This window comes from Dasypus novemcinctus, chromosome 13 (genome assembly GCF_030445035.2).
Source record: "Dasypus novemcinctus isolate mDasNov1 chromosome 13, mDasNov1.1.hap2, whole genome shotgun sequence".
Lineage (NCBI taxonomy): Eukaryota > Metazoa > Chordata > Mammalia > Cingulata > Dasypodidae > Dasypus > Dasypus novemcinctus.
This window is the reverse complement of record NC_080685.1, coordinates 90,781,789-90,806,184: the sequence shown is the minus strand read 5'-3', so window position 1 is coordinate 90,806,184 and position 24,396 is coordinate 90,781,789. Positions and strand designations below refer to the sequence as shown.

Sequence of the window (24,396 nt, the reverse complement as noted above, 5' to 3'; positions counted from 1 at the left end):
TTTATCTTAATGACATGACCTAATGACATGGCCCAATCAAAGCCCTATTCATAACTCAATCACACTCAGGTACAGACTAGATTACAAACTTAATCCAATATCTACTTTTGTTTTTTTTTTTTAAAGATTTATTTATTTTTTCCCCCTTCCCCCCGGCCCCCCCCCCCCATTGTCTACTCTCTGTGTCCATTTGCTGTGTATTCTTCTGTGACCGCTTCTATCCTTATCAGTGGCACCGGGAATCTGTGTTTCTTTTTTTTGTTGTGCCATCTTGCTGCGTCAGCTCTCGATGTGTGCGGCGTCATTCTTGGGCAGGCTGCACTTTATCTTGCGTTGAGTGGCTCTCCTTACAGGGCACACTCCTTGTGCGTGGGGCTCCCCTATGCGGGGGACACCCCTGCGTGGCACGGCATTCCTTGCGTGCATCAACACTGTGCATGGGCCAGCTCCACACGGGTCAAGGAGACCCTGGGTTTGAACCGCGGACCTCCCATGTGGTAGGCGGACTCCCTATCCATTGGGCCAAGTCCACTTCCTCCAATATCTACTTTTGGAATTCATAGCTATATCAAACTGCTACACTGGACTAATTAAACTGGTGTGTTCTTAAATTCTTTTACATGACATAGCCAAAAACACAGAGGAATCCAACACTTTCCCGGCTTCAGAGTGGTGTAATTGACTCAATTTTATAACCAAGGAAATGGTGGCTCAGAAAGATCAATAACCATAGCAATAATAGTAATGGCACACACTGTGAGCCAGGCACTGTGCTAAGTACCTGATACATGTTGCCTTATTTAATCCTCTCTACAACCCTGTCAGCCCCATTTAGAGGCGAAGAAACTCACACTAGGCCACACAGCTACATCATTGCAGCAGGATTCATACCCAAGCATTTCCAGTGGGGAAATGTTCTTTCCCCAACAGTACCTTCTCCTCGGAGAATAAGCAATGTTCCCTAAACTGATCTAAAAGTCATAGAATGGAAACCACATGTGCCACATTTGTGTTAGCTGCTTGGTCCTACTTTCTTTAAGCTGTGGGCAGGGGCTCTCATGTCACAGACAGAAAAGTGCTTAAAATGCAGCCTACTTTTGTTACCTCTTGAAGCACTGAGTCTTTCATCTAAGAAAGTTCTTCGAGCCATCTCCCCAAGCAAAGTGATCAAAAAATGCCCTAAAAGGTGCAGCTTTGCCCTGGAAAAATGCAGTGCTCTACAGAACACATCCAGCTTTGCCAGCACTGCTGAGCATCTCCACATGACTTGCTCACCGTCTCTGAACTACTGATGGCCCCATCTGTGCTGGAAAAAGCAAAGGCACAGAGTAGCTATTTGGAACCCTAAAACAAAAACTCCTCTGCCTTTTAACCACAACCTAGCCCAGAGAAAGAAATTCCTACGATTACTGGATTAGGGCTGAGGTGGGCATTTGACCTTTTCATAACCGGCAACTTTGCAAAGACAGCCCCCTTTCTCTCCTCCCTCCATTCGCTCCCATCTGCCAGAGGAGTCTGGCTCCCTAAATCTTTTTGTTGGTTCGTTTCCATGGCAGTTATTGTCTGTGTGTGCGCGTGCCCGCCCCCTCATTCTCTCTGCTCAGAGTGGGCCCCACAGCTGAGGCTCCGAGGATAGAGGCGGGTGGAGACAAGCGCTCCTTTGAGCTGGTCGAGGTTCTCTCCGTGGTGGTGGGAGTCCCACCTCCTGGCGCTCAGGAGACCCCGCGCTCCAAGCATCAGGGGCAGAGCCGCACAGGGCCTGGCCGTACCCCAGGTCATTGGCGGCCAGCGGCAGTGGCAGTGGACTCGATCGTGGAGACAGGCCCTCAGGACCCTGGGACGCTGCCGACGCTGTCCCCAGCTGGTTCCTGGGAGAAGCTTCCACGTCAACATCTGCCCGACCTTCTCCATCCCTTTCCCTCCGTTGTCTTTTGCAGATGATCACCTAATGGCCTCTTTTTTCCTGGGGTAAGTTTTATTTCAATCTACCTGTACCGAGTGATGTCTTGGCATCCCGAGTGCCTACTGGTGGGGAGCCAGGCAGTGATGTCCGTGAGAGGAGGGCTGCTCAGCCCAGACACGCTGGCATGGGCTCCAGGAGCCTCGGGGTCTCTAAAGTCCTTTCCTCCGCCGCTGGGCCTCTCTGGCTTTGAAGTTCAAAGCCTCCTTCCCATCTGGTTTTAACCTAGATAATCACCTTCAAAGATCACTGTTTGGGGCACAAACTGGCCGACATCCAACCCACAGCCAGAACTTTTAGCTTCTGCTCTGAATTCAGCTACACTTCTTGAACGTCTACTATGCAGAAGCTGCTGATAGAACATTACACAGAAGGGTGCACAGGCTCTGGGGTTAGGCAGGCTGGACTTGACACCCATTCTGGACGACCTTGGGCAAGTCACTTAATCTCTTTAGGTCTCAGTTTCTTTACTTGTAAAATGAGAATAATAATAATACTTACCTTATAGCCTATAGATATACAGAAAGAACTTAGATTCATTCCTGACACATAACAAGCAGTGTATACTTGTTAACTATTACTATTATTATTATTATTGGGTTGTTCTGAGATCCAAAAGATACAGAATATGTAAAGCATTTGCCATAGTGCCTAGCATGTGATTCATGCTCCTAATCTCGGTGGTGGTGATTATTTTCCTACGAGGTGGTCGTAAGTGCTGGCAGAGTTCCAAATGAAGAGCTGCTGAAACCTGGGAAAGATTACTCCTGCCCGCAAGGGTCATGCAAGGCTCCTGGAGGAGGAGGCATTTAGGCTGAGCACGGAGGATGAGTAGGATGTCAACAAGCAGGGATGAGCAGATGAAGCGGAGAGCACAAAGAGGGTCAAGGAGCGGAGGAGGAGCTGACAGGGGCTCTTGGGCCCCAGCTCATGACGTGGCTGGGCTGGAGGCCGGGGCTTCGGGCTCCCAGCACTTGGAGGACAAGGGCCAAGTTTGGGGTGTGACACTGAGAGGACTCAGCCCTGGGCAGAGGGGGAATGTGGCACTCGACAGAGACCCCGACTGGGAGCCCCGAGACCACAGGGCAGGTCTGGCCTGGCCTCAGATTGAACTGGGTGACCTGCGGCTAATCTTTTCACCTCTCTGGGTCTGTTTTCTCACCTTTACAATGGGAAGAATAAAATTTGACTTACATCACAAATTTACTACGGTTCTTAAATATTGCATAGCTATGTGAAATTACAAATCAGTATATAAAATGCAAAGGATTATTCCCCAAGATGAAGGAGATTTGTGTGTCATCTGTGCAGTGCCGGTGGAAATACAAAGGAATTGATCATTATATAAGGGAGCAGGTGAATCATCTAGGCAATGCCTGACTCACGCTAGGAGGTGAATGAATGCTCTCCTCCATAAGTGACTGGTTGCCTCATTCCCTCGTTCGTTTATTCATTCATTCATTCAATAATGTTCCTTGAGTCCCCACACAATGCCAAGCCTTATAAGGTCAGGTGATGTGCAAGAGCCTTGAGCACAGGCACGGGCCCTGCCCCGGGGAACTGGCAACCTGAGGACTTCCGTGGACCTCGCACTGGCAGCTTCTACTCCGCTGGCCATCTTCCCGTTTCTCTCAAGGATTATTGCTCTTGGACGTCTATTTTTAGTTGATTTTAGGCTCTCAAGACACGCAGTCCCCCACTGGCCTCAGGAACACCCGCTCTCTGCCCTCTGCTGGTCAAGAGTTGTAAAGGCGTTGCAGCAAATAGCTCAGTATTCATCACTCATAAACACCAAGCGTGCCCGTGCCGTTGCCTTCCTTCACCCCGGAGATGAACTGAAGTGCCTTCAGATTTAAAGAGGAACACATTTGTAATTAGCACCTTAACATTCTATCAGAGGCATTCCGGAGGTTTTCTATTTAAATGCAAATTGAGTCTTCCCGAAGGAAAGCGAATAAGTGATGAAAATAGATAGAAGGGATGAGGAAGCTGGGGGGGTGGGCGGGAGGAGGGAGGCGGAGCTGTCACTCTGGTGTGGTGACCTGCTTCTGCGGCCCTCCCTCCCCTCACCTGAGGCTGGGGGAGGCTGAGGTGGACTCCTAAGCCTGAGTCCCCTGTGTGTCTGTGGGGATGTGCCCAAGCCAGCAGCCTTTTGGGGGGTGGGGATCCTCCCTGGGCTGCTGGAGGTCGTCTCAGAACCACGGTGGCCCAGCGAGCCACGGGCTTTGGCTGACCTGGGTTTGAATTCAGCCACTTGTAATGACCGGCTGTGAAAGTTTGGACAGATTCCCTCATCTCTCCGAACTTCCACGCTTGTTTCTCTCCAGATTCTTGCAAAGGTGATGTGATCAACAGAGAAAATGTGGCTAGCTGTGGCTGTGCCAACTTAAGCCCTGACTGGCAAGTAAGCGTGGAGCAGGTTGTCAAGAGAGCGGTGACATCCCTCGCTTTCCCTTAAAATACTCCGTGGCAGGGATGGACAAACTTTTTCTAGAATGAAGCAGAGAGTAAATATTTTACACTTTGCAGGCCATACATTCTCTGTCACAGCTTCTCAATATAGCCACCGCAGTGGGAAAGCAGCCACAGAGAGCACGTGAAGGAACGTGCGCGGCAGCGTTCCAAGACGGCTTCGTTTATGGACACGGACATGGAAATTTTTAATGTTCACATATCATAAACTATTTTTCTTTTTGATTTTTTCTCAACCCTTTAAAACAAACAACAAACAAACAAACATTCTGAGCTCTCAGGCCACACAGAACACGGGGCAGTCTGCATTTGGCCCACCGGTCCTAGCCCTGAGGCTTCTACCCGGTGTGGGGAGGGCGCTGTAGGAGCTCTCAGAACACGACCCCTCAGGAGGCCAGGACTGCAGGGAGGGATGTCATCCAGGGAGGGAAACGGCCCCTTCTGGGACAGGACTGAGGAGGAACATGTGGAAACAAAGAACACACTCAGGGTACGATTAGAAGAGTCCTCTTGCTTGTCGCCCAGTGATGAGGAGTGAAGGACTGATGGCTCCCGGGTGCTAAGCTGTCATTGCCTAGTCCTCTGGTGAAGGAGCAGAGAAGGGGCCTCGGGCCTGTGCTCTCTCCTCAACTGGGAAAAGAATGCAGCTTCCCTGAGACCTCCGCAGTCCTCTCAAGGTGAGCCTAAAGCTTGGTCTGTGTCTCACCTTTCCTAGACGCTCTTACATCTTTTTTTTTTTTTTAAGGAGGTACTGGGGATTGAACCCGGGACCTTATACATGGGAAGCAGGTGCTTGGCCACTGGGCTACCCCTGCTCCCCTCTTACATCTATTCATAAACACACACAGCCCACTTGCAGCCAGCCCGTCCCGTCCCTTTTCTCTTCACCAGGTGGTGACCTCGCTGCTGTGGCAGATTGCCTGACTCCTGTGGGAGGAGAGGGGTAATAAAGCAGGGCACAGGGCAAATGCATGCTATCCGGTGCCCACCCCTGCCTGCTCAGCATGTCTCTGCCTGGTCCCTTCTCCGGAACCTCTGGTGAGGATGGTGCGTGTGTGTGCACACGTGTGCATGTTTGTATGCATGTGTGTGCACCAGTACACATGTGCGATGTGAAGCCCCAAAGCCACTCTTTACAGGCCCAACCGTGGTGAACAGGCCCCTCTTTCCAGCTGGAGGGTGAGCTGCACCTGCCTCCCTGGCATCTGTGGAGGATGGAGGGCTCTTGGAAGTGGGCAGAGGGGTGGGATGGAAAATGAGGCTGCTCTGGTAAATGCTGCAGGGAGAAGGAGGAGAGGGCTGGAACCTCCAGCGTGGATGCTCTCACTTCCTGGCTCTCTAGAGGTCCTGGGCTGAGTGTCATCTCAGGCCAACCCAACTTGTGGGCCTCCATCATTTCCTTCCTGGCCCCACTAAGGGACCCAGGGCTTGGATCCCACTGGATATCAGGTTCAGATAAAATTTAGTGCTAGAAGGGAGGCAAAGAAGGAGAGTTGGGCCATGAGAAATCCTCTTCTTAAAATAAGTAGTAATGATCAAATAGCAGCCCCCAAACTGTTATTTATTGAGTAAAGAATATCCCCCTGGAAATAAGAGAAATCTCTCCCTTTCTTTCCTGGGTCGAGATGAATCAACAACTCTAAGAATTTGACCTTCAGATAAGAATTTTGCTAGGAAGAGGGATGCCACAGGAGGTGAGCAGGAGAGCCTTGTGTTCATGGCTGGCCTCACCTCTGGACCTCTAGGCCTGCAGAGCTCAGGGGCGCTGGGCTGTGGGTCTATGGCCCTGCTCACTCAGAGCCTGCCAGCTGGAGAGCCAGGTCCTCCCTCAGCCCAACACACACACACACACACACACACACACACACACACACCACCCACGACAGGCAGGCTGGCCCATCTGCCAATCAATCTTCCTTGCCCATTTCGCAGCTGAAGCAACCGGGCTGGTGTGTAAATCATTCAGAGCCCTCTCTCAGCTCTGCCAGGACATGGAGCTCTTTTTAATTAAGAAGAATGGAGGCTGCTGCTGGCTCTGGAAATGGCGATATTGACTTACTAATGGGCATTTAAGGAGCCATGTTTGAGAGGCCTGTGGCTGCCTTCCCCAGCCCGCAGCCCCTTCTCTGCAGGGCCGCCCAGGCCCCATGAAGACCCTGCTGTCCTCTGCATCAGAAGGGGGAGAGAGGACGTTCCCCTGTGGCCCCGAGGAATCGTCAGGCCCCAGTCTAGAGACCTGGGGAAATGTAGCACATTTTCACTTTTAGAGACAGGGCAGGAATCGCATGATTTGAGCTCTTGGATCTCTGCCTGCTGTCCTGGCAGCCTGTGGAAGCCCCCGGGAAGGCCAGAAACCAACCGAAAGCCTGGTGAGGCATCCAGGTGGGTGCCGAGGTCACGGGGAGGCAGCCCATCAGCAACTGCTGCAGCTATGATAAGCTCCCACCCCGCCTTGTCCAGGGATGAAGACTGACTGGAGAGGGATGGAGGTGATTGCCGCAGCAGCCCCGGGGAAAAGTCCTCGGTAAAGTCCTTCCTGGCCACTAGACCTTGACTTGCTGGCAGTGTTGTGAGGGCTGGTAGGGCCAGGATGGCTGTGCATTTCTATCACCTGGAAGTTCCATTCTGGAACCTGCAGCTTTGTCACCATAGCTAAATGATTCCTTTTCTGGGGTTTTGTCTTCCCACTACATGATTCCAACCTTCCTGGGAGCTTTGCTTAATACTCTGGGGAGTGGATGTAGCTCAATTGATTGAGCCCCTGCTTCCCATGTATGAGGTCCTGGGTTCAAGCCCTGGTACCACCTTAAAAAAGAAATCTGGCAGAGAGAGTCCTCAAGCTGCTCTTTTCTTCAATCTTCTAATTCTGTAGACATTAGAATGGGAGTGACTTGCCCAGAGCTGCACAGCCCAGTTATGACAAAGGGTGGGCTAGCATAGAGGTGTCCTCTCAGCCCTTTGTCTTCCTTGTTTCTAAAAGTCTTTCCCAGAGGAGCTGGTACTACAGCCTCTCACTTCTTCTGACCCTGGTATTTTCCATTTCTGACACTCTTGGTTAGGAAAGTCTTCCTTCTTTTCTTTTCTTTTTTTCTTTTTTAAGATTATTTATTTATTTCTCTCCCCTTCCCCGCCCCCCAGTTGTCTGCTCTCCGTGTCCATTCGCTGTGTGTTCTTCTGTGACCACTTCTGTCCTTATCAGCGGCACCAGGAATCTGTTTCCTTTTGTTGCGTCATCTTGCTGTGTCAGCTCTCCATGTGTGCCGCACCATTCCTGGGCAGGCTGCACTTTCTCTTGCCCTGGGCGGCTCTCCTTATGGGGCGCACTCCTTGCATGTGGGGCTCCCCTACGTGGGAGACATCCCTGCGTGGCAGGCACTCCTTGCGCGCATCAGCACTGCACGTGGACCAGCTCCACACGGGTCAAGGAGGCCCGGGGTTTGAACCTTGGACCTCCCATGTGGTAGGCAGATGCCCTATCCATTAGGCCAAGTCCACTTCCTAGTCTTCCTTATTTTTAACCCAGATCCCTCAGGCTTTATTATAAGCCCCCTATCCTCTTAACGATTTCCTCAACAAACACAGGAGAGTAGTCGAGATCTCACAGAGGCTTCCCTTCCTGCTGTCATGATAGCCATGCTCGGGGAGCGGCAGAGGGGCGTGCAGCTTCCCACTGCTCCCTTTTCTAAATTGTGCAGTTCCTGAGTCTGAGCGCCTCCCCAGACCTCCACACCCCCCACACCTGAGATCCACTTGCTATTGCCCGATTTTACCTCCACAGGCAGAAGATGCTCAGAGGTGGGCAGATGCATCCCTTAACTGACAGCTTAAGTTCCTCTAAGTGTCAGGCACATGCAGTGTGTCAGGCACGGGAAGGAGAGGAGTCAGGAGAGGGGAACCCTGGTCTTTGAGGCTTCTCTCCCACTGTCTCCTGGCAAGTCCTGGGGAGCCATCCATCCTTCCTCTGGGCTGGCTGGTATTGGACCCATTGGAGGAGGCCCTAATGAGGCTTTGCACGGAGGAGGAGGAGCCTGCTCTGCCCGTGTTCTGCCGGCAGCTGCAGTCCTAATTGGCTGAGTCATCCTCGCTCCTCAACCCCTGAAAAAGGACCAAGCGTCTGCTTAGGAGTAAGAAGGTGATTGTCTACAGAAAGGAAACCAGCTGCTCTCCAGATTAGAATGCAGCTTAGGCTACAGTGGAAGGGACTGCAGTCAGCTAGGAGGAAAGATGGCCTGTCCAAGACACAGGCCCAAAAATGGCCAGGTAAAGGAGGGCGTGGGCCCCCGTGAGGCTGCCCGCTCTCTAAAATTGTCTGTCACCTGCAATTTGGAGCACACAGACCTGATAACATAGCACATCAGTAGTAATGAAACTTGCCATCAAAAAGGGAGGAAAGGGAGCAGATGTGGCTCAAGCAGTTGAGTGCCTGCTTCCCACATGGGAGGTCCCAGGTTTGGCCCCCGGTGCCTCCTAAAAAACAACAACAACAAAAAAAGCAAACAAACAAGAAAACCAACTTAGGGGAGCTGATGTGGCTCAGTGGTTGCGTGCTGGCTTCCCATATACAAGGTCCTGGTTCAACCCCTGGCCCCAGTACCTCAAAAAAAAAAAAAAGGAGGAAAGAAAACTAGCCTTTAGGGCTCACCTACTCTGTGTCCAGGAATTGTGCCTGGTGTCTCTTCCTTCCATAGCTTTAGAAAGCAGATTCTTATTCCCTTTTTCACAGATGAAGAAACTGAGATTAGGGACAGTGAGTGACTTGTCCCTGGTCACACAGCTAGGAGGTGGCCGAGCCAGGATTCACAGCCCACGCACTTTCCCACTGCCCCATGATTTGTGGGTCACTGCAGAAAGAGAACTACTCAGCAAAGGTGACCCTGGCGCCAGTGGTCCCAGACCCGGGGCTGGCTCCTGCCACCAGTGTGGGACCAGCAGAGGGCGTTCAGGAGTTGCCCACTGACAGGCAGGGTAAAACAGATTTCTGAGGACGGAGAGGGAGCTGCCACAGCAACTAATAACTGAGCAACGACTCTTTCTCCCTGTCCCCCCAAAACATGCCCTAAGCTTGGAATTCCACTAGTCCCAAGATGCCCTGCCCACAATTAATCCATCCAAGTTCCGCCATGCTGGGAATCTTCCAGTTTGCTGGAAAGAAACTGCCCTCCCCACCCCTACCCCCAGCACTGAACATTTGAACAATGTACATTTTATTGTATGTAAATTAGACTTCAATAAATCCAAGTTTGAGTAGAAAAAGAAAAATGTTGCCAAGTGACCTTCTCTGGGGCTGAGCATCCTTCAATAAGTACCAAATGCCTTATCTTCAGAGGCTTGCATGAACTTTCCCTCCTCCACATTCCCACTCTCCCTCCAATTCCCATCTCATCACCTAGGCCAAAAGCCAAACACTTTTTAAGAGAGAGGAGAAACCCAGGCTCTGCTCTGCTCTGCAAGAAGGATTTAGGTTTGACATAAGGAAGAACTTCCTGACACTCGTTAGAATGAGGATCCCAAGGGGCCAGCGGACGCTCCTCAGCCTGGCCCTCCTTAAGGCCCCAGCGTGGAGCGCTTAGCCCAAGCAGGGAAATTGTAGGTGACTCAGGAATCGGAAGTGGCTGTTGCTAGGTTACAAGCTTCCTCAACATGCACTCACTGTAAGGCCTAAAGGATGTCACCTGGCTGGGAGAAGAGCCAAGGGGGAAGGGGGGGGAGATGGCAAGAAGCCAGGGCTTGCAGAAGAAGGCATCCTGTTCTTAGTGCTTCTCCAAGGGCCTGAGTCCTGTGATGCATAGAGGGTGGTGTCTGTGACAGGAGAATCCATCAGGATGGGCCTGGTCTGGGTTGGGTGCAGGCCTTCCCCAGCTGTGCTGCCCAGCACAGGCTAACGAGGCGATGGGGAGGGGGCAGGCGCTGGAACTCCTTTGGGGGTCTGGGTTCCTTCACTGTAGTCAGACAAAAAGCCAGAAGCCAGGGCAGACTGGAAAAGCTTGGTTTCCTTCCTAATGCCCACTCCTTCCGTTTGTGGTTGGATTGGGACACGGTGGAAGAGCACTGGATTCGGAATTCACAACCTAGACCTACGCTGAATGGTTTGCATAGTCACCAGTAGGTCGCCTCATCTCATTAAGTCTGTAAAAAGTGGAGACTGATACTTGCCCCGGCGGCCTCTCCCAGGGTTGTGTGAAGGCTATGAGAAGATGGATGTGCAAAGACTTGGTTTATTTCCACGAGTTTTATGCAAACATAAAATGGTGTGTGGGACTCTATACCTGCTTATCAAGCTGCCCGAGCTGGGGCCGGTGGGGGCACAAGAGGCCTTGCTTCACAGCTTTGGTAGAAGGTTCAGTGGGCAAAAGAGACTCAAGACTCACCCCAGCCAGTCCTTGGAAGAAGATGAATGGCTTTCACTCTCCCTGATCATCCCAAACTAATTTTGTGAAGATAATCCAAATGGAGGTTGAGGGTTTCACTCCCCTGTCATTTGGGCAGATTGTGATCCCTGGAAGAGAGGGAAGTGTTTGGTGTTTACTGTGAAACTTCATTAATTCAAGCCACATTCTTTTGGAATTTATGAGTTCTTATCGAATAGAGAAAAAGAACACAATCTTCCTCTGTGAATGTTCCAGAGGCACTCACTTGGTAAGGACAGAGAATTCAAACAAATGAAAAAAAAAAAAAAACAAAAAACAAAACAAAAAAAAAAGGAATTTTTAAGCCAAGAACGCAAGATATTCAAGATATCCTATTTGGGAGTTTTGCTTTTCTCCTATTTCTCACAAGAAGTCATTTTTAAGTGAGAGGCAAAATGTGTGTGCTTCTCTTTATTGGTTTTCTTCTTCTTGATTCTGCTGATATTAGCAGTAGTAGCAGTGGCATTCATATCTATATACTGGGCCCTTGCTATGTGTCAGAGGCTGTCCTGAACACTGTACAGACATTATCACATTAATCTTCACAAAAACCTACAAGGCTCTGTACACTCCATGGAATACCACTCAGAAACAAAAAGGAATGATACATGCAACAACTTAGATGACTCTTCAGGGAACCGTGTTGAGCAAAAATAAACAAATAAAGCCAATACCCAAAGATTACATACTGCCTGATTCCATTTATTTAACATTTTTGAAATGACAAAATTAAAGAAATGGAGAACAAAGTAGTTGCTGCCAGGAGTTCGGAGGAGGGGAAGTGGGTGTGGCTATAACAGGACCACATGGGATCTTGGAGGTGAGGGAATGTTCTGGATCTTGACTACATCCATGTCAATATCCTGGTTGTGATATGGTGTTATATCACAATATTGTGAGATGTTACCATTGGGGGAGAATGAGTAAGTGGTACAAGGGATCTCTGTATTATTTCTTACAACTGCATGTTTATCTCAAAATTTTTAAAAAATTAGTTTAAGAAAGCAACAACAGGGGAGTAGATGTAGCTCAGTATTTGAGCACCTGCTTCCCATGTACAAGGTCCCAGATTCAAGGCCCAGTACCTCCAACACCAACAACAATACCTATAAAGTAACTGAGGCTCAGAGGAGTTAAAGAGTTTTCAGAGCCAGGAATCAACCCCAGTTCTGCCAGACTCCCCAGCCTGAGTGTTTCAAGACTTGGCTGTATTCAGAGGAGAGAAGCCTCTCAGTCCACACACCAGATGGGCCACTGGCGTCATGAGTAGCTTGGTTATTGGAGCTATTAGAGGGTGGCCTGGAAGGATTATTTGGCAAGCCCTGCAGGTTGGTATCCAGAGAAGGGATTTGATAACCAGGTCCCCCTTCCTGAGGTGATTGGAGAAGGGTGGTGTTTATGAGTAGGCGTGTGACAGCTGTGTAAATGTTGGTGTCTGAGGTTGTGTATCTGCATGTCTGTGCATTTGTTCATTTCTCCATGGATATGTCTATTTCAGCTGGGAGTGGGATACGGTGCCGCGTTGGTTAGGCATACATGAGCCCGTCGGTGTGTGTGCGTGTGTGTTCGCGTGTACCTTTGCTAGATCTGGCTGTATACCCACTTAACTTGCATTTATTAGTTTAAGCCATACAATACTTCCCCCAAAGGAAAGCTCACTATTGAGCCAGCCTGTCACGAACTGGGTCTGTGTACTGTAGATAAACTGGGTAATTGGACTCTCCGCCTCCTCATCCAAAACAAACACTCACAAACCGCCTACCCCGCACGCGGGGGGGAGACCGGTCCCCGTCATCTGGGTACTCGGCTCCAGTGCCCCGCTTTCCTTGACCCTGTAGACAAGGTAAGCGTCTCCCGCCGGGGCCCTTTGCCGCGCGCACGGGGCCAGGCGCTGCCAGGGCTGATGGAAAGAGGTCACAGTGTGCCCCCCCGCGGGGCGCGGGCTGACTGCTGCCCAGGTGTAGCGGCGGCGGGTGGGGCTGAGCGTGGAGAGGCTCGCCCGCCCCCTCCCCGGCGGCGGCTCGGCTGCGCCTGGCGGCTGCTCATTTGTTCTCCTCATCTGCATGTCTGACGGCGGGGTGAGGACTGGGGAAGGACAGGGCGCCCTCTCCCCGGCTCCCCGCGCCGCGGGCGGGAGCTGCCCAGCCCCGGGTAGTCTGCGCCCCGCCGCCGCGCTCCCCGGGCCTGGCCGTGTAAGTGTGCGCGGGGGCGGGGGCGCCGCGAGGGCTGGGAATTACGCGGAGCTGGGGGAAGGGAGGCGCCGTCCTTAACTCCTTCCTTGGCCGGGAGGCGGCAAAGCGCCCTCCCCCCCGGGAGCCCCGGAGGGCTCTGACGAGCCGGCGGGAAGCGGGTTGTTGTGGGGGTGCCGCGGGTGGGGGGTGCCGCCGCGAGGTGGCGCCGTCCGCCGCCGCTTGGTCCCTTGAAAGTTGACACCGGGCTGCGGCGCCGGCTCGCCCGCCCGCGACGAGAGTGCGCGGCCCCCGACTGCTCTTGATGCGCCCCCTTCCTCCCGCAGGGCCAGGCGTGGACGGCGCCGGACCGCGGAGTCTTGAGGGCCGGTAGAGCGCTGGCCGGCGTCGAGGCCCCTGCCGGGGGTCTGGCGGGAGCCCGCGGAGGGGAGCGAGATGGCGGCGGCGGCAGGGGGCGCGGGAGCCGGCGCCGAGTAGCCGGCGGACCCCTGGGCTCGCACCTCCGGGGGCGCTGAGGCTCTCGGCGGGCGCCTGGGCGCGGCGGGCGGAGCCCCCGGGGCTGCCATGGAGGTCCCTAGCGTCAAGGACTTCCAGTGGAAGCGCCTGGCGCCGCTGCCCAGCCGCCGGGTCTACTGCTCCCTGCTGGAGACCGGAGGGCAGGTCTATGCCATCGGGGGATGTGACGACAACGGCGTCCCGATGGACTGCTTCGAGGTCTACTCCCCCGAGGCCGACCAGTGGACAGCCCTGCCCCCCCTACCTACGGCCCGGGCCGGGATGGCCGTCACCGCCCTGGGGAAGCGGATCATGGTGGTCGGGGGCGTGGGCACCAGTCAGCTGCCCCTGAAGGTCGTGGAGATGTACAACATCGATGAGGGCAAGTGGAAGAAGAGGAGCGTGCTGCGCGAGGCGGCCATGGGCATTTCCGTCACGGCCAAAGGCGAGTGGGGGCCAGGGCTGAGGGCGGGCAAAGAGTAGGGAGTGGGGGGCCACGGGGGCAAGGGACGGGAACCAACACTGATTTGGGGACCCACTGTCATTTTCCTAGTCTCATCTGATCCTAGGAATTCTCTGGCCCCATTTTACAGATGAGAAAACTGAGGCACAGGAGGTGAAGTACATAGTAATTCCATTTGTTGCCAGGACTCCACTCCATCAGTCCTGGCCCAGGCTGGCTGGGTTCTCAGGGCAGGCATGTATGGACCACTTGGTTCTATGGGTCTCATTTCACTTCCTCAGAGCCCCTCACTTCCTTCTCTGCAGACTTGGTGCAGCCTGGAGCATAGAGGAGGCTCAAAAAGCTCTTCTAAAACATGAAGGCTTTTGTGGGAAATGGCTCAGCAGGAGTTAGGAGGCCGGTTCAGACGCACTGGACTGGGCCACCCAGACTTGCCTTGGGGTGCGCCCTTTCCTCCGGCTCCCCTCTCCTTCCCGCCCTCTCTGGCCAAACCGTCCTGTCCGCTGGGTTTCCTGGGTCGGGAAGCAGTGGTTTCTTAGGCACAAGCTCCAGTCCTGGCATGGTGCTAGGCCCCAGCGAGGAGGGAAAGAGGCAGATGATCTGGTCCCTGCCTTCAGGAGCTCAGGGCTGGTCAATAAAGGTGAGCAGAGGGAGACACTGGCCCAGCATCCCTCGGCGCAGGGTGGACAGTGGGACTTCCCAGGAAGGGTGGAGAGTACCCATGAGGAGAGAGGGAGGGAAAGAGGACCCCTTTTACCGAGGCCTCAATAAGTGAGCCGACAGATTAAGAACATTTATTGTCTTTACCATAGGTGCTTATAGATTCTAACCCCTATAATCCTCACAGCCTGATGAGGCAAGTGCTATAGTTTAGAGATAAGCCACAGGAGGCGCAGAGAATGTAAATAACTTGCCCAAGGTTACAGAGCTAGTAACTGATGGAACTAGGCTTCAAACCCATTCAGCTTGCCTCGAGTTTGTGCTCCTACAGTGCCAGGGAAGGGGTTCCACAGTTAGTATAGTAAGCATTTGCATGCCTATAGTGTGCCCCGCATTGGACCAGAGGCTGGGATTGTATCAGAGGCACGGACCTGACAATCTATAGGAAGAAACGGGCAGAGAGTATTTCAGTACCGGTGGCAAGAGGATGGTGGCAGTGCTGTGGGGGCCCTGAGCCCACGTTCTCAGCCCAGCCTTGCAGTTCAGGGACACACAGGTGAACCTGAAAGGGTGAGTAGGGACTGGGTACAGGAGCGGGGGTGCGGTGTGGATGGGAAGTGTTTCAGGTGACGCAGGATGAGGGGTGGCGCTTGTGTAGGGTAAATTCCTCTTTATTAGACCCCATCTTCAGACCTCAGTCGAGGATTGGAATTTTTTTTTTTTAAACAAGATTGCAAGTAGAGAAGTAGAACTTCTCCCTGCAGTAACCTTGCAGTTAGGCCTCTAAGAGCCGGAAGCAGGAGGAATGGCTGCTGGGAGAGAGAGTCCCAGGTAGGGGCAGGTCCCTGGGAAAGAGAGGGCCCTTTGGGGAGGGCCCCGTTTACCTGGCCAGGTAGCAGGAGGTACTGGGGTCAGGCCTAGGGAAACACGGATGCCTTACCCATCCCCTCCTGTGTGTCAGGGAAGTCCCTCAAAAGCCATGAGCAGTAGAGAATGGGAGAGGACACATGTCTCTTCTCAGAATGCACAGCTCACTGCAGGGGCCACAGAGCTTTAAATTCTGTCCCAAGTCTGTCCCTCGGGATTTTTTTTAAAGGGCTAGATCCTCTCCTACAAAGCCTCATCCTGCTTTATCCCTATGTCTCTTAGTGCAGGGGGCCTCCCGGAGCCCACAAGCCTCCCAGATTATGAAGGAGGGTGATACTCCCCCCGTGGGGGTGGCAGGACCAGGGGTAGCCCAGTGAACCCCAAGAGCCAGGGCCGACAGGGCTGACCTCATTTCCAAAGGCCCTTGCTGCATCTAGAGGGTTCCATTCTGGGATTGCTGGGGAGCAGGCCACTACAGGAGGACATCCGAGGGTCCCTGTATTAGCCAAGAGGGTGCTGATGCAAAGTTCCAGAAATCTCTTGGCTTTTATATTTATCTGGGGTAAAAACTTACAGTTACAAGGCCCTAAAGAGTCCAACTCAGGGTTGTTTTCTCACCAAAGACAGTTGTCCTGTGTTGAAACAAGACGGTCACTGATGTCTGCCTGGGCTCCCCTTCCTGGGCTTCCTTTTCCTCTTGAGGCTCCAGCTTCCCAGCCTCAGCTGTCAGCTGGCCTCGGGCTTGTCTCTCAGGGCTTCCTACATCCAGCTTCTTCCCAGCCTCAGCTGTCGGCCATCAGCGAATGGCTCATCTTTCTTCCCCGGGCTTTAGCTGTTTGAGCCTTCTCCTTCCTGTCACGTGGCAGGACCAAAATGACCAAGTTCTCTCCTTATGTATCTTCTTGAGTGAGTGTCCATTTGTATCGCTCCACCAAGGGGGCGGGACTCAGCCTGAGCCACGTCTTACTGCCGTGGTCAAATCAAAGCCCTAATCTTAACAGGTAATGTAATCAAGGGCCCCTCGACTGAATCCAATATAATCAAAGGTGTCCCACCCAGGTTAGTTTGCAAACATAATCTTTCTCTTTTGGGGGATTGAAAAAATAATCTCAAACTGCCTCTGTACCCTTCATCTTTGGCATCATCTCCGGCTGCCCAGAAAAGAGGAGAACTGAACAGGCAAGACCTGTCAAAGGTTGTCCAAGCGTAGGCATCACAACCATTCTTCCCTGGGTGGGGCTTCGTGTTCGAGCTTAGCCAAGGGCTGAACCCCAAGGATTCAAGGAGATGCAGGGTTTCGAGAACGCCCAGGCTCGACTAGGGCAACACTCCCAGTGACATATTTATGGCTCACGCTGGCAGGGCAGTGGTTGGGAACTTGGCCTGGCGTGAGTGGTCAAGGGGTTAACAGGGCCTGGCCATGGCAGGTGACAGGGGCTGGTGGGCCTGTCTCTGCTGTGAGCTGAGCCAGGGGTTGTGTGTGTCCTTTCTCCTTAGATTACCGAGTGTACGCGGCAGGCGGGATGGGCCTGGACCTCCGTCCGCACAACCACCTCCAACACTATGACATGCTCAAGGACATGTGGGTGTCACTAGCACCCATGCCCACCCCAAGATATGCCGCCACCTCCTTCCTCCGAGGCTCCAAGATCTACGTGCTGGGTAAGGACGGGTTGTCTGCTCCGTATCTATCCCTCCCACCCTCCCTTGGGTCTGTTTACTGGGAAGCAGAGCCTGGCTGCTGAACCAGCTCCTTGGCAGGGGGGTAATCACATCGTGTGAGTGGGTATCAGCCAGAAGGGCAGCCCCAGCCTGCTCCTCAGGGACCTGCTCTTCTGCCCAACCCCACCTTGCTCCGGCCTCCAGGGGGACGGCAGTCCAAGTACGCGGTCAACGCCTTCGAGGTCTTTGACATCGAGACTCGCTCCTGGACCAAGTTTCCCAACATGCCCTGTAAGCGGGCCTTCTCCAGCTTCGTGAGCCTGGACAACCGCTTGTACAGCCTGGGGGGCCTGCGGCAAGGCCGACTCTACAGGCAGCCCAAGTTCCTGCGGACGATGGACGTGTTCGACATGGAACAGGGTGAGCTGGGTGCCGGGCCCTGGCCCTGCTCTCGCAGGGCTCCCCCGTGGAAGCTCTGGCTGCCCCCCTCCTCTGGCCGACTCTGCGCACCCTCCCTCCCCTCCATCCTCTTGGGGCCACTTACCCACCTGGAGGGGGCCCTTCCCTCTCAGACCTACCTTTAGGATCACATTCTTTCATCAGTTCCTTATTGGTTGGTTGGTTGTTTTCATCAAAGCCTTTTCTACCTATTGTCTCTTTTCTGACAACATTCAGACAGGTGTAGGTTAGGGAGGGATTTTTCCTACTCTTGCTGATGGAGAAACAGAAAGCTCCTCACTCCTATGCTCACGGCCTCTAGTTATCCTCTTTTCCAGCTCAGAGCCTGAGAGAACAGAGGCCTAGGGAGGTGGAACAGGTGATTCATTGTGGCGGATTATGATTTCCTTGGATGACACAAGCAGGGAAGAGGGTGGAGGCCAGGGAACGTGTCATTTCACACAGCTGGAGGCGCTGGGCATGCCCTGAGTACAAAGAGTAAATGGAGTGGAGCTGCTACCCACAGTGAGAGCTGTTTAGGATGGACTTGGTAGGGGGTCAGCATGTAACTCTCTGGCTATGTCCTGCCATCACCTGTGTCCTGTAGGTGGATGGCTGAAGATGGAACGCTCGTTCTTCCTCAAGAAGCGGCGAGCAGACTTTGTGGCTGGCTCCCTGAGTGGACGGGTCATAGTGGCCGGAGGTCTTGGTAAGGATGGAGCTTTCAGACTTGACTGTATTGTTGGTCTGGTGCTCAGCGGGTCCCTGGCCCTTAGCGGGAGCAGGTGAGGGCGCTAGTTCCTTGCATACCATTTGCTTATTTCTTGATTCCAAAGAATTCAAAACACTCCCTCCCAGCCTGCACTTCACCTGTCCACATATGGGCCCTCGAGAATCATCGGAGCCTCGAAGTCTTTCTGTCCTCCTCCACAGGGAAAACTGAGGCTCAGCGAGACATCGTGATAACTACATAACACATCAGGCTTGCTGAGCACAGATCCCTGGTGCCCTATCCGGGAATGAATGGAGTCAAAAATGTGGAGGGGATTGAGTTTGATCTTCTTTCTCTGACCCAGCTTTATCATGGACTAGGAAAGCAATCTGGACAAAGAAATCATTCTTATGAGCTTGGGATTTGATATATCACCCTTCCAAAGCTTACTGGTATTTTAAAGGAGAGGCTTTCAAGATGAAGCCCCCACAGCAACAGGGAGAGCAGGTATTCCAGGCACCCAGAGATTGCTCAATGTGGTCAGAGGAGCTTATTGTGAGGTTGACCAGGTAGGTAGCTTTTTTGGTAAAAGGCAGGAGGGAGGTAGTAGCACTCCAGAAACTTTGGGGAAAAGCAAGGGATGCTTAAGAAAGCTTACTCTGAAGGAGACAGAAAGTCACAGCAAGGGTAAGAGAGGCAAAGTGCTGGACAAGAGCCACTGGCTGGCCCAGGACAGGGAAGCGGGAGCAGCAGGATGGCTGGCGTGTGGGTGAGGGTTCCTGCGGTAGGCAAGGAGGTGGGCAGCTGCGGGGCACGGGCTGGCGGCTGGACCCCAGGGTGACGTCTGACTCCCTTGGTGCTTGCAGGGAACCAGCCCACTGTCCTGGAGACGGCAGAGGCGTTCCACCCAGGAAGGAACAGGTGGGAGCCCCTCCCTCCCATGCCCACACCCCGCTGCGCCTGCTCCAGCATCATCCTCAAGAACTGCCTCCTGGCCGTGGGGGGCGTCAACCAGGGGCTGAGCGACGCGGTGGAGGCGCTGCATGTCCCTGACTCCTAGCTGCTTGCCCGGCCCGGCGCCTTTGGACCATACCACCTACTCGACATGAGGGTTGTCGCCTCAGAGCAGCTTGGGCTACACCCCAGGATGCCACTTACTGTCAGCTCCCAGCGGGTCAGGCCCCGGGGCTCTCAGGGGCCTCCCCCCACCTCCAAACCCCACCCTTCCCAGAAGGCTGGAAGAAGCCCCAGGCTGGAGCACAGCCATCCTCCGGGGAGAGTCCTCCACTGACTGCTCAGGGAAGGAAAGGCACAGGAGCATCTCCCACCCTGTCCCCTGGGAGCCCGGGAGAGCTGCCTCTCCCTCATTTCCAGGCAGGAAGTAGGTGGGCTGAGCCGGAGCATGAGCCACTTCGCTGTCCTTTCCCAGCGTGGCATTAGTGTGGCAGTCTCTTTGGGGTGGAGAATAGGGAAGGGTTGAGGGGGCCCCAAACCCCTCTCAATCTACATCCTTTCCCCATTTGGGGGTCAACCATGGGCTTGGCCTCATCCGTTTAGCAAGAATCGGAATTGGCGCTGGAGGCAGCTGAACTGGAAGGCAAGTCGGGCTCATGTGAGCAGTCCAGGTCAGCAGTCTTGGCCAGGAGGGACCCGTTCCCGTCTGGGTCCTTGATGGGAAGGTGACAGTGGGACAGGAGCCTTCTCCCAGCCCTGGGTCTGCTTCCCACTTCATTTCTCCTTCTGCCACCCCCTCCCCACCAGAAGCCTGGCCTTTTTGTCACCCAACAGCCCCCAGAGTATTTCCTGTGTGACACCTTCTCATTTACACTGTGGCATCAAAATCCATCACGGATGGATTATTGCACTCTGGTTAAAGCAGCAGCACAATGATTAAAAATCTATATTCATATCTTCTCTGGCATCCTGGTGCAGGGGTGAGGTGGAAGGGTGTCTTGATGGGTAGAGAGGACCCAGTGAAACAAGCCCTCTGCATTCTCAGGCTAAATGGGGTCCCAGTGACCATCTAGTCCTGGCCACTTCCACTGGAGAGTTCCGTCTTCAAGCCATCCTGTCCCAGCCACCCCGCTCCCAGAGAAGCAGGGTATTTTCCTTCTCTTAAGAGTCAAAACTCCACATATATGTTGCAAAAAGGTTTCATTCAATACCTCCCTTCTTCATCAGGGTACTCCGTCTGTCTAGCTCAATTCATTCCTCTTAAGCTCATTTTTGTCTTGTCCAAAGTAGAAAGGGAATTGCTCACAACTTAAAAATGTGAAGAATGTGTCTCTTTTTAGCACGAATAACACCTCTTTCTGACTCCCAGTTATTTTTAAAAGCTGTGCTTAGCACCGGGGAGAAAAAAATGAATAAAGTACCTGCCCTGAAGGGGTTGTGGAGGAGTCAGATAACACCACAGGGTAGCATATTTTTCATGGGGGCACCAACAGAGGAGAAACACCTATCCTAGAAGAGGCGACACCTCTGCTGAGTCTTCAAGGGCAAGTGGAGGCTTTTAAGGGATAGGGAATGTTCTCTCCCTTTCTCTGGGTACCTGACTTGGGCTCTAGAAGGGAACTGCCACCCGCTGGCCCAGCAGGTCTTCCACCCTGGCTAGGAGGCATCCTGTGGCTGCTGGCGCCCCCTGGTGACAGAAGAGCAAACTGCAGAAACCCCTTCCCTATTGTTTCTGGATCTCCTGTTTAAGCAACCATGAGAAAAAGAGAAGGATAGAGCAGCAGGTTAGAAGAAGCTGTTAGGTTCAGCCATGGTGTCATCTCTCCATTCTGTGTCCTTTTTTTTCTGCACTGCTCCCTCCCACCCTCTTTACTCCTCTCCCCAAGAAAGGTGCTTACAAACTGACAGCAGAAGTGCGTCACACCCTCTCCAAGAAGAAACCAAGCCTGGGGAGGGGTGGAGGGGTGGGGTGGGGCAGTGGAGGATAGATCTTTCCAGGCCCATAATGGGAAATTAGGGACCATACAGCTGGTGGGACCTGTGAGGGCGACTTAGGACGAGCTGGTACCTGCCGAGGACTCACCCCTTGGAGGTCTGTTTTGGGAAGACTCTGGGGATGCCACAGTGAAGCGTGGGAGAAAAACACAATGTCAGTGTTGAGCAGTGAGATCCTGTACCTGATCTAGGGTCAGATGACATTTGCCTCAATCCTCAGATCAATTCTATGAGATGGGTAGAATCCTCCCATTTTGCAGATAAGAAGACTTGAGGCTTGAAGAGGTTATATTACTTGTCCAAGGTCACAAGCTAGCAAGTGACTGAACCGAGAATGACTTCGAAACTTGGGACCACAGCACTCCATTGCTTCCGATAAAATAACGTGGGAAAGGCACACAAATCTGCTGTACTGTACTAGGTTAGGAGTTCTAAATGCCAGCCTGGAAGGATGGAGTCTTTGTTTCCCAAGGGATGAGTAAAAGGATTAGCAAGGGAAGGTTGGCAAGGAATCCCTAATGTGAAATGAGCTGAGTATGCCTAAATTCATATCCTGGGAATGTCGCCTTCTACCTTTTTCTTTTTTTTTTTAAAGATTTATTTTTTATTTATTTCTCTCCCCTTTCCCTGCGCCGCCCCCTCCCCCCAGTTGTCTGCTCTCTCTGTCCATTTGCTGTGTGTTCTTCTGTGTCCGCTTGTATTCTTGCCAGCAGAACCCAGAACCTGTGTCTCTTTTTTTTGTTGTTGCGTCATCTTGCTGCATCAGCTCTCCGTGTGTGCGGCACCATTCCTGGGCAGGCTGCAATTTTATTGCGCTGGGCGGCTCTCCTTATGGAGCGCACTCCTTACACATGGGGCTCCCCTACGCAGGGGACACCCGTGCAAAGCACGGCACTCCTTGCGCACATCAGCACTATGCTTGGGCCAGCTCATCACACGGGGTCAGGAGGCCCTGGGTTTGAACCTTGAACCTCCCATATGGTAGGTGGATGCCCTATCCGTTGGGCCAAATCTGCTTTCCCCTTCTACCTTTTTCAATCCGTTGGCTATTCCAAATCATCCTTTAACATTTAACACCTCATATGTGCCTGGGCAGGTGCCAGACTTGGGATTCCTGTCTGCAGCAATTTTAGTCTGGGGAGGGAGACAAGAGGCTAAATATGTATCCAATTAGACAGACAGTGGTCTTTGCTAACATTCATAGGGCTCCCATGCGGTGGTGGCTGCAGAGAGTTCAGAATGAACTGAGGGAGTCCTTTCTGGAAATCAAATCTCAAACTGAGCTTTGAAGAAGACGGAGGCCAGCAAGGCAAAGGAGGATTGGGGGTTTTGAAACAAGAGAGACTTAGGATCAAATCATGATTGTCATGTGCTAGCTGCCTGTTGTTGGGTATGTTGCTTAACTTCTCTGTGTCTCTGTTTCTGTATTTGCAAAATTGGCAAAAAGCAGCCTCACTTATCATGAGGATAAGACTACCTACTAAGTATAAAATGATTTGCACATGCTAAGTGTATTAGTCAAAGGGGTGCTGATGCAAAATACCAGGAATTTGTTGGTTTTTATAAAGGGTAGTTATTTGGGGTAGGAGATTACAGATACCAGGCCATAAAGCATAAGTTACTTCCCTCACCAAAGTCTGTTTTCACGTGTTGGAGCAAGATGGCTGCCGACGTCTGCCAGGGTTCAGGCTTCCTGGGTTCCTCCCTTCCTCAGGCCGCTTCTTCCAGAGCTCAGAGTTCCTCTCTTCCTGGGGCTGGCTTCTCTTTCCTCTGTGAGCTTACTTCCCAGGGCTCCAGCTTAAGGCTTCAGCATCAAACTCCAACATCAAAAACGCTTAACTCTGTCCTTTGCCATGCCTTTTATCTGTGAGTCCACGGCCACCAAAGCCCTACTAGCATAAGAGGTTTACATAATTATTTAATCAAGTAAACCTATAAATCCAATATAATCTAATATGCCCAGAGGAAAAGATCAGTTTACAAACATAATCCAATATTTCTTTTAGGAATTCATCAACAATATCAAACTGCTACACTAGGTGAGTAGCTGCATTATTGTTATTGTTGCTGTTGAAGGAGAAGTAGGGGTGTTCCCAAGCCCCCCTCTCCCTCTTTCTTTCTCTCACACACACTCAGGCTCACACGTACTCTCCCCCACACTTCACATACACTCCCATATACTTACCTCACCCCCCCACACATACCCCCCACTCTTACGGACACACCGTACATGCACACACACATTTGCACTTACATAATCATTCATGCTCATACACACACACCTCACACTCGCCTCGTATTCTTTTTTTTTTGTCTTTATCTTTTTAATATTAAATTCAAAAAATATGAGGTCCCCATATATCCCCCACCCCCTTCACCCCACTCCTCCCCCAATAGCAACATTCTCCTCCATCATCATGAGACATTCATTGCACTTGGTGAATACATCTCTGAGCACCGCTGCACCTCATGGTCAATGGTCCACATCATAGCCCACACTCTCCCACGTTCCATCCAGTGGGCCATGGGAGGACATACAATGTTCGGTAACTGTCTCTGCAGCACCACCCAGGACAACTCCAAGTCCCGAAAACACTGCCACATCTCATCTCTTCCTCCCATTCCCCACACCCAGCAGCCACCATGGCCACTTTCTCCACACCAATGCCACATTTTCTTCGATTACTAATTACAATAGTTCATGAATAGAATATCAGTAAGTCCACTCTCATCCATATTCTATTCTCCATCCTGTGGACCATGGAATGGCTGTGTCCACTCCACTTCTATATCAAGAGGGGGCTTAGATTCCATATGAATGCTGGATGCAATCCTCCTGCTTTCAGTTGCAGGCACTCTAGGCTCCATGGTGTGGTGGTTGACATTCTTCAACTCCATGTTAGCTGAGTGGGGTAAGTCCAACAAACCAGAGTGTATCGCCTCGTATTCTTACACCTCCTACTTAACGTACCCCCACACTCTTACACTCACACACTTCAAGTACATGTACCTCACTCACTTCCATATTCACATACCTCATAACCTGATAGCACAAGTTCACGCACATGCTCTTACACACCCACACAGAACAGATGCTCCAAACCCAGTTGTTTCAATTTGGA

General features: G+C 52.4%; 1 protein-coding gene across 3 annotated transcripts; it reads left to right on the top strand.

Moving 5' to 3' along the window:
• The first annotated feature begins 1,702 nt into the window (after nucleotides 1-1,702).
• KLHDC8A (kelch domain containing 8A) lies at nucleotides 1,703-20,239 on the top strand. 3 transcript variants are annotated; one of them, XM_058275084.2, is made up of 6 exons: nucleotides 1,703-1,968; nucleotides 13,355-13,968; nucleotides 17,011-17,175; nucleotides 17,380-17,595; nucleotides 18,221-18,322; nucleotides 19,192-20,239. In XM_058275084.2, the coding sequence occupies exons 2-6, from the start codon at nucleotides 13,593-13,595 to the stop codon at nucleotides 19,383-19,385; spliced, it is 1,053 nt and encodes a 350-aa protein (XP_058131067.1). In that variant the 5' UTR covers nucleotides 1,703-1,968; nucleotides 13,355-13,592; the 3' UTR covers nucleotides 19,386-20,239. The 3 variants fall into 3 exon arrangements, with proteins under 3 accessions (XP_058131067.1, XP_023446363.1, XP_023446362.1); XM_023590595.3 differs by lacking the exon at nucleotides 1,703-1,968 and adding an exon at nucleotides 12,602-12,682; XM_023590594.3 differs by lacking the exon at nucleotides 1,703-1,968 and adding an exon at nucleotides 12,810-13,031.
• Nucleotides 20,240-24,396: the final 4,157 nt, after the last annotated feature.

Excerpts from the sequence above, each read along its gene's own strand:
- KLHDC8A (XM_058275084.2), top strand. The coding sequence starts at position 13,593 with ATGGAGGTCCCTAGCGTCAAGGACTTCCAGTGGAAGCGCCTGGCGCCG. Across the intron at positions 17,596-18,220 it reads CGTGTTCGACATGGAACAGG|GTGGATGGCTGAAGATGGAA; the intron begins GTGAGCTGGGTG and ends TGTGTCCTGTAG. Across the intron at positions 18,323-19,191 it reads CATAGTGGCCGGAGGTCTTG|GGAACCAGCCCACTGTCCTG; the intron begins GTAAGGATGGAG and ends TGGTGCTTGCAG.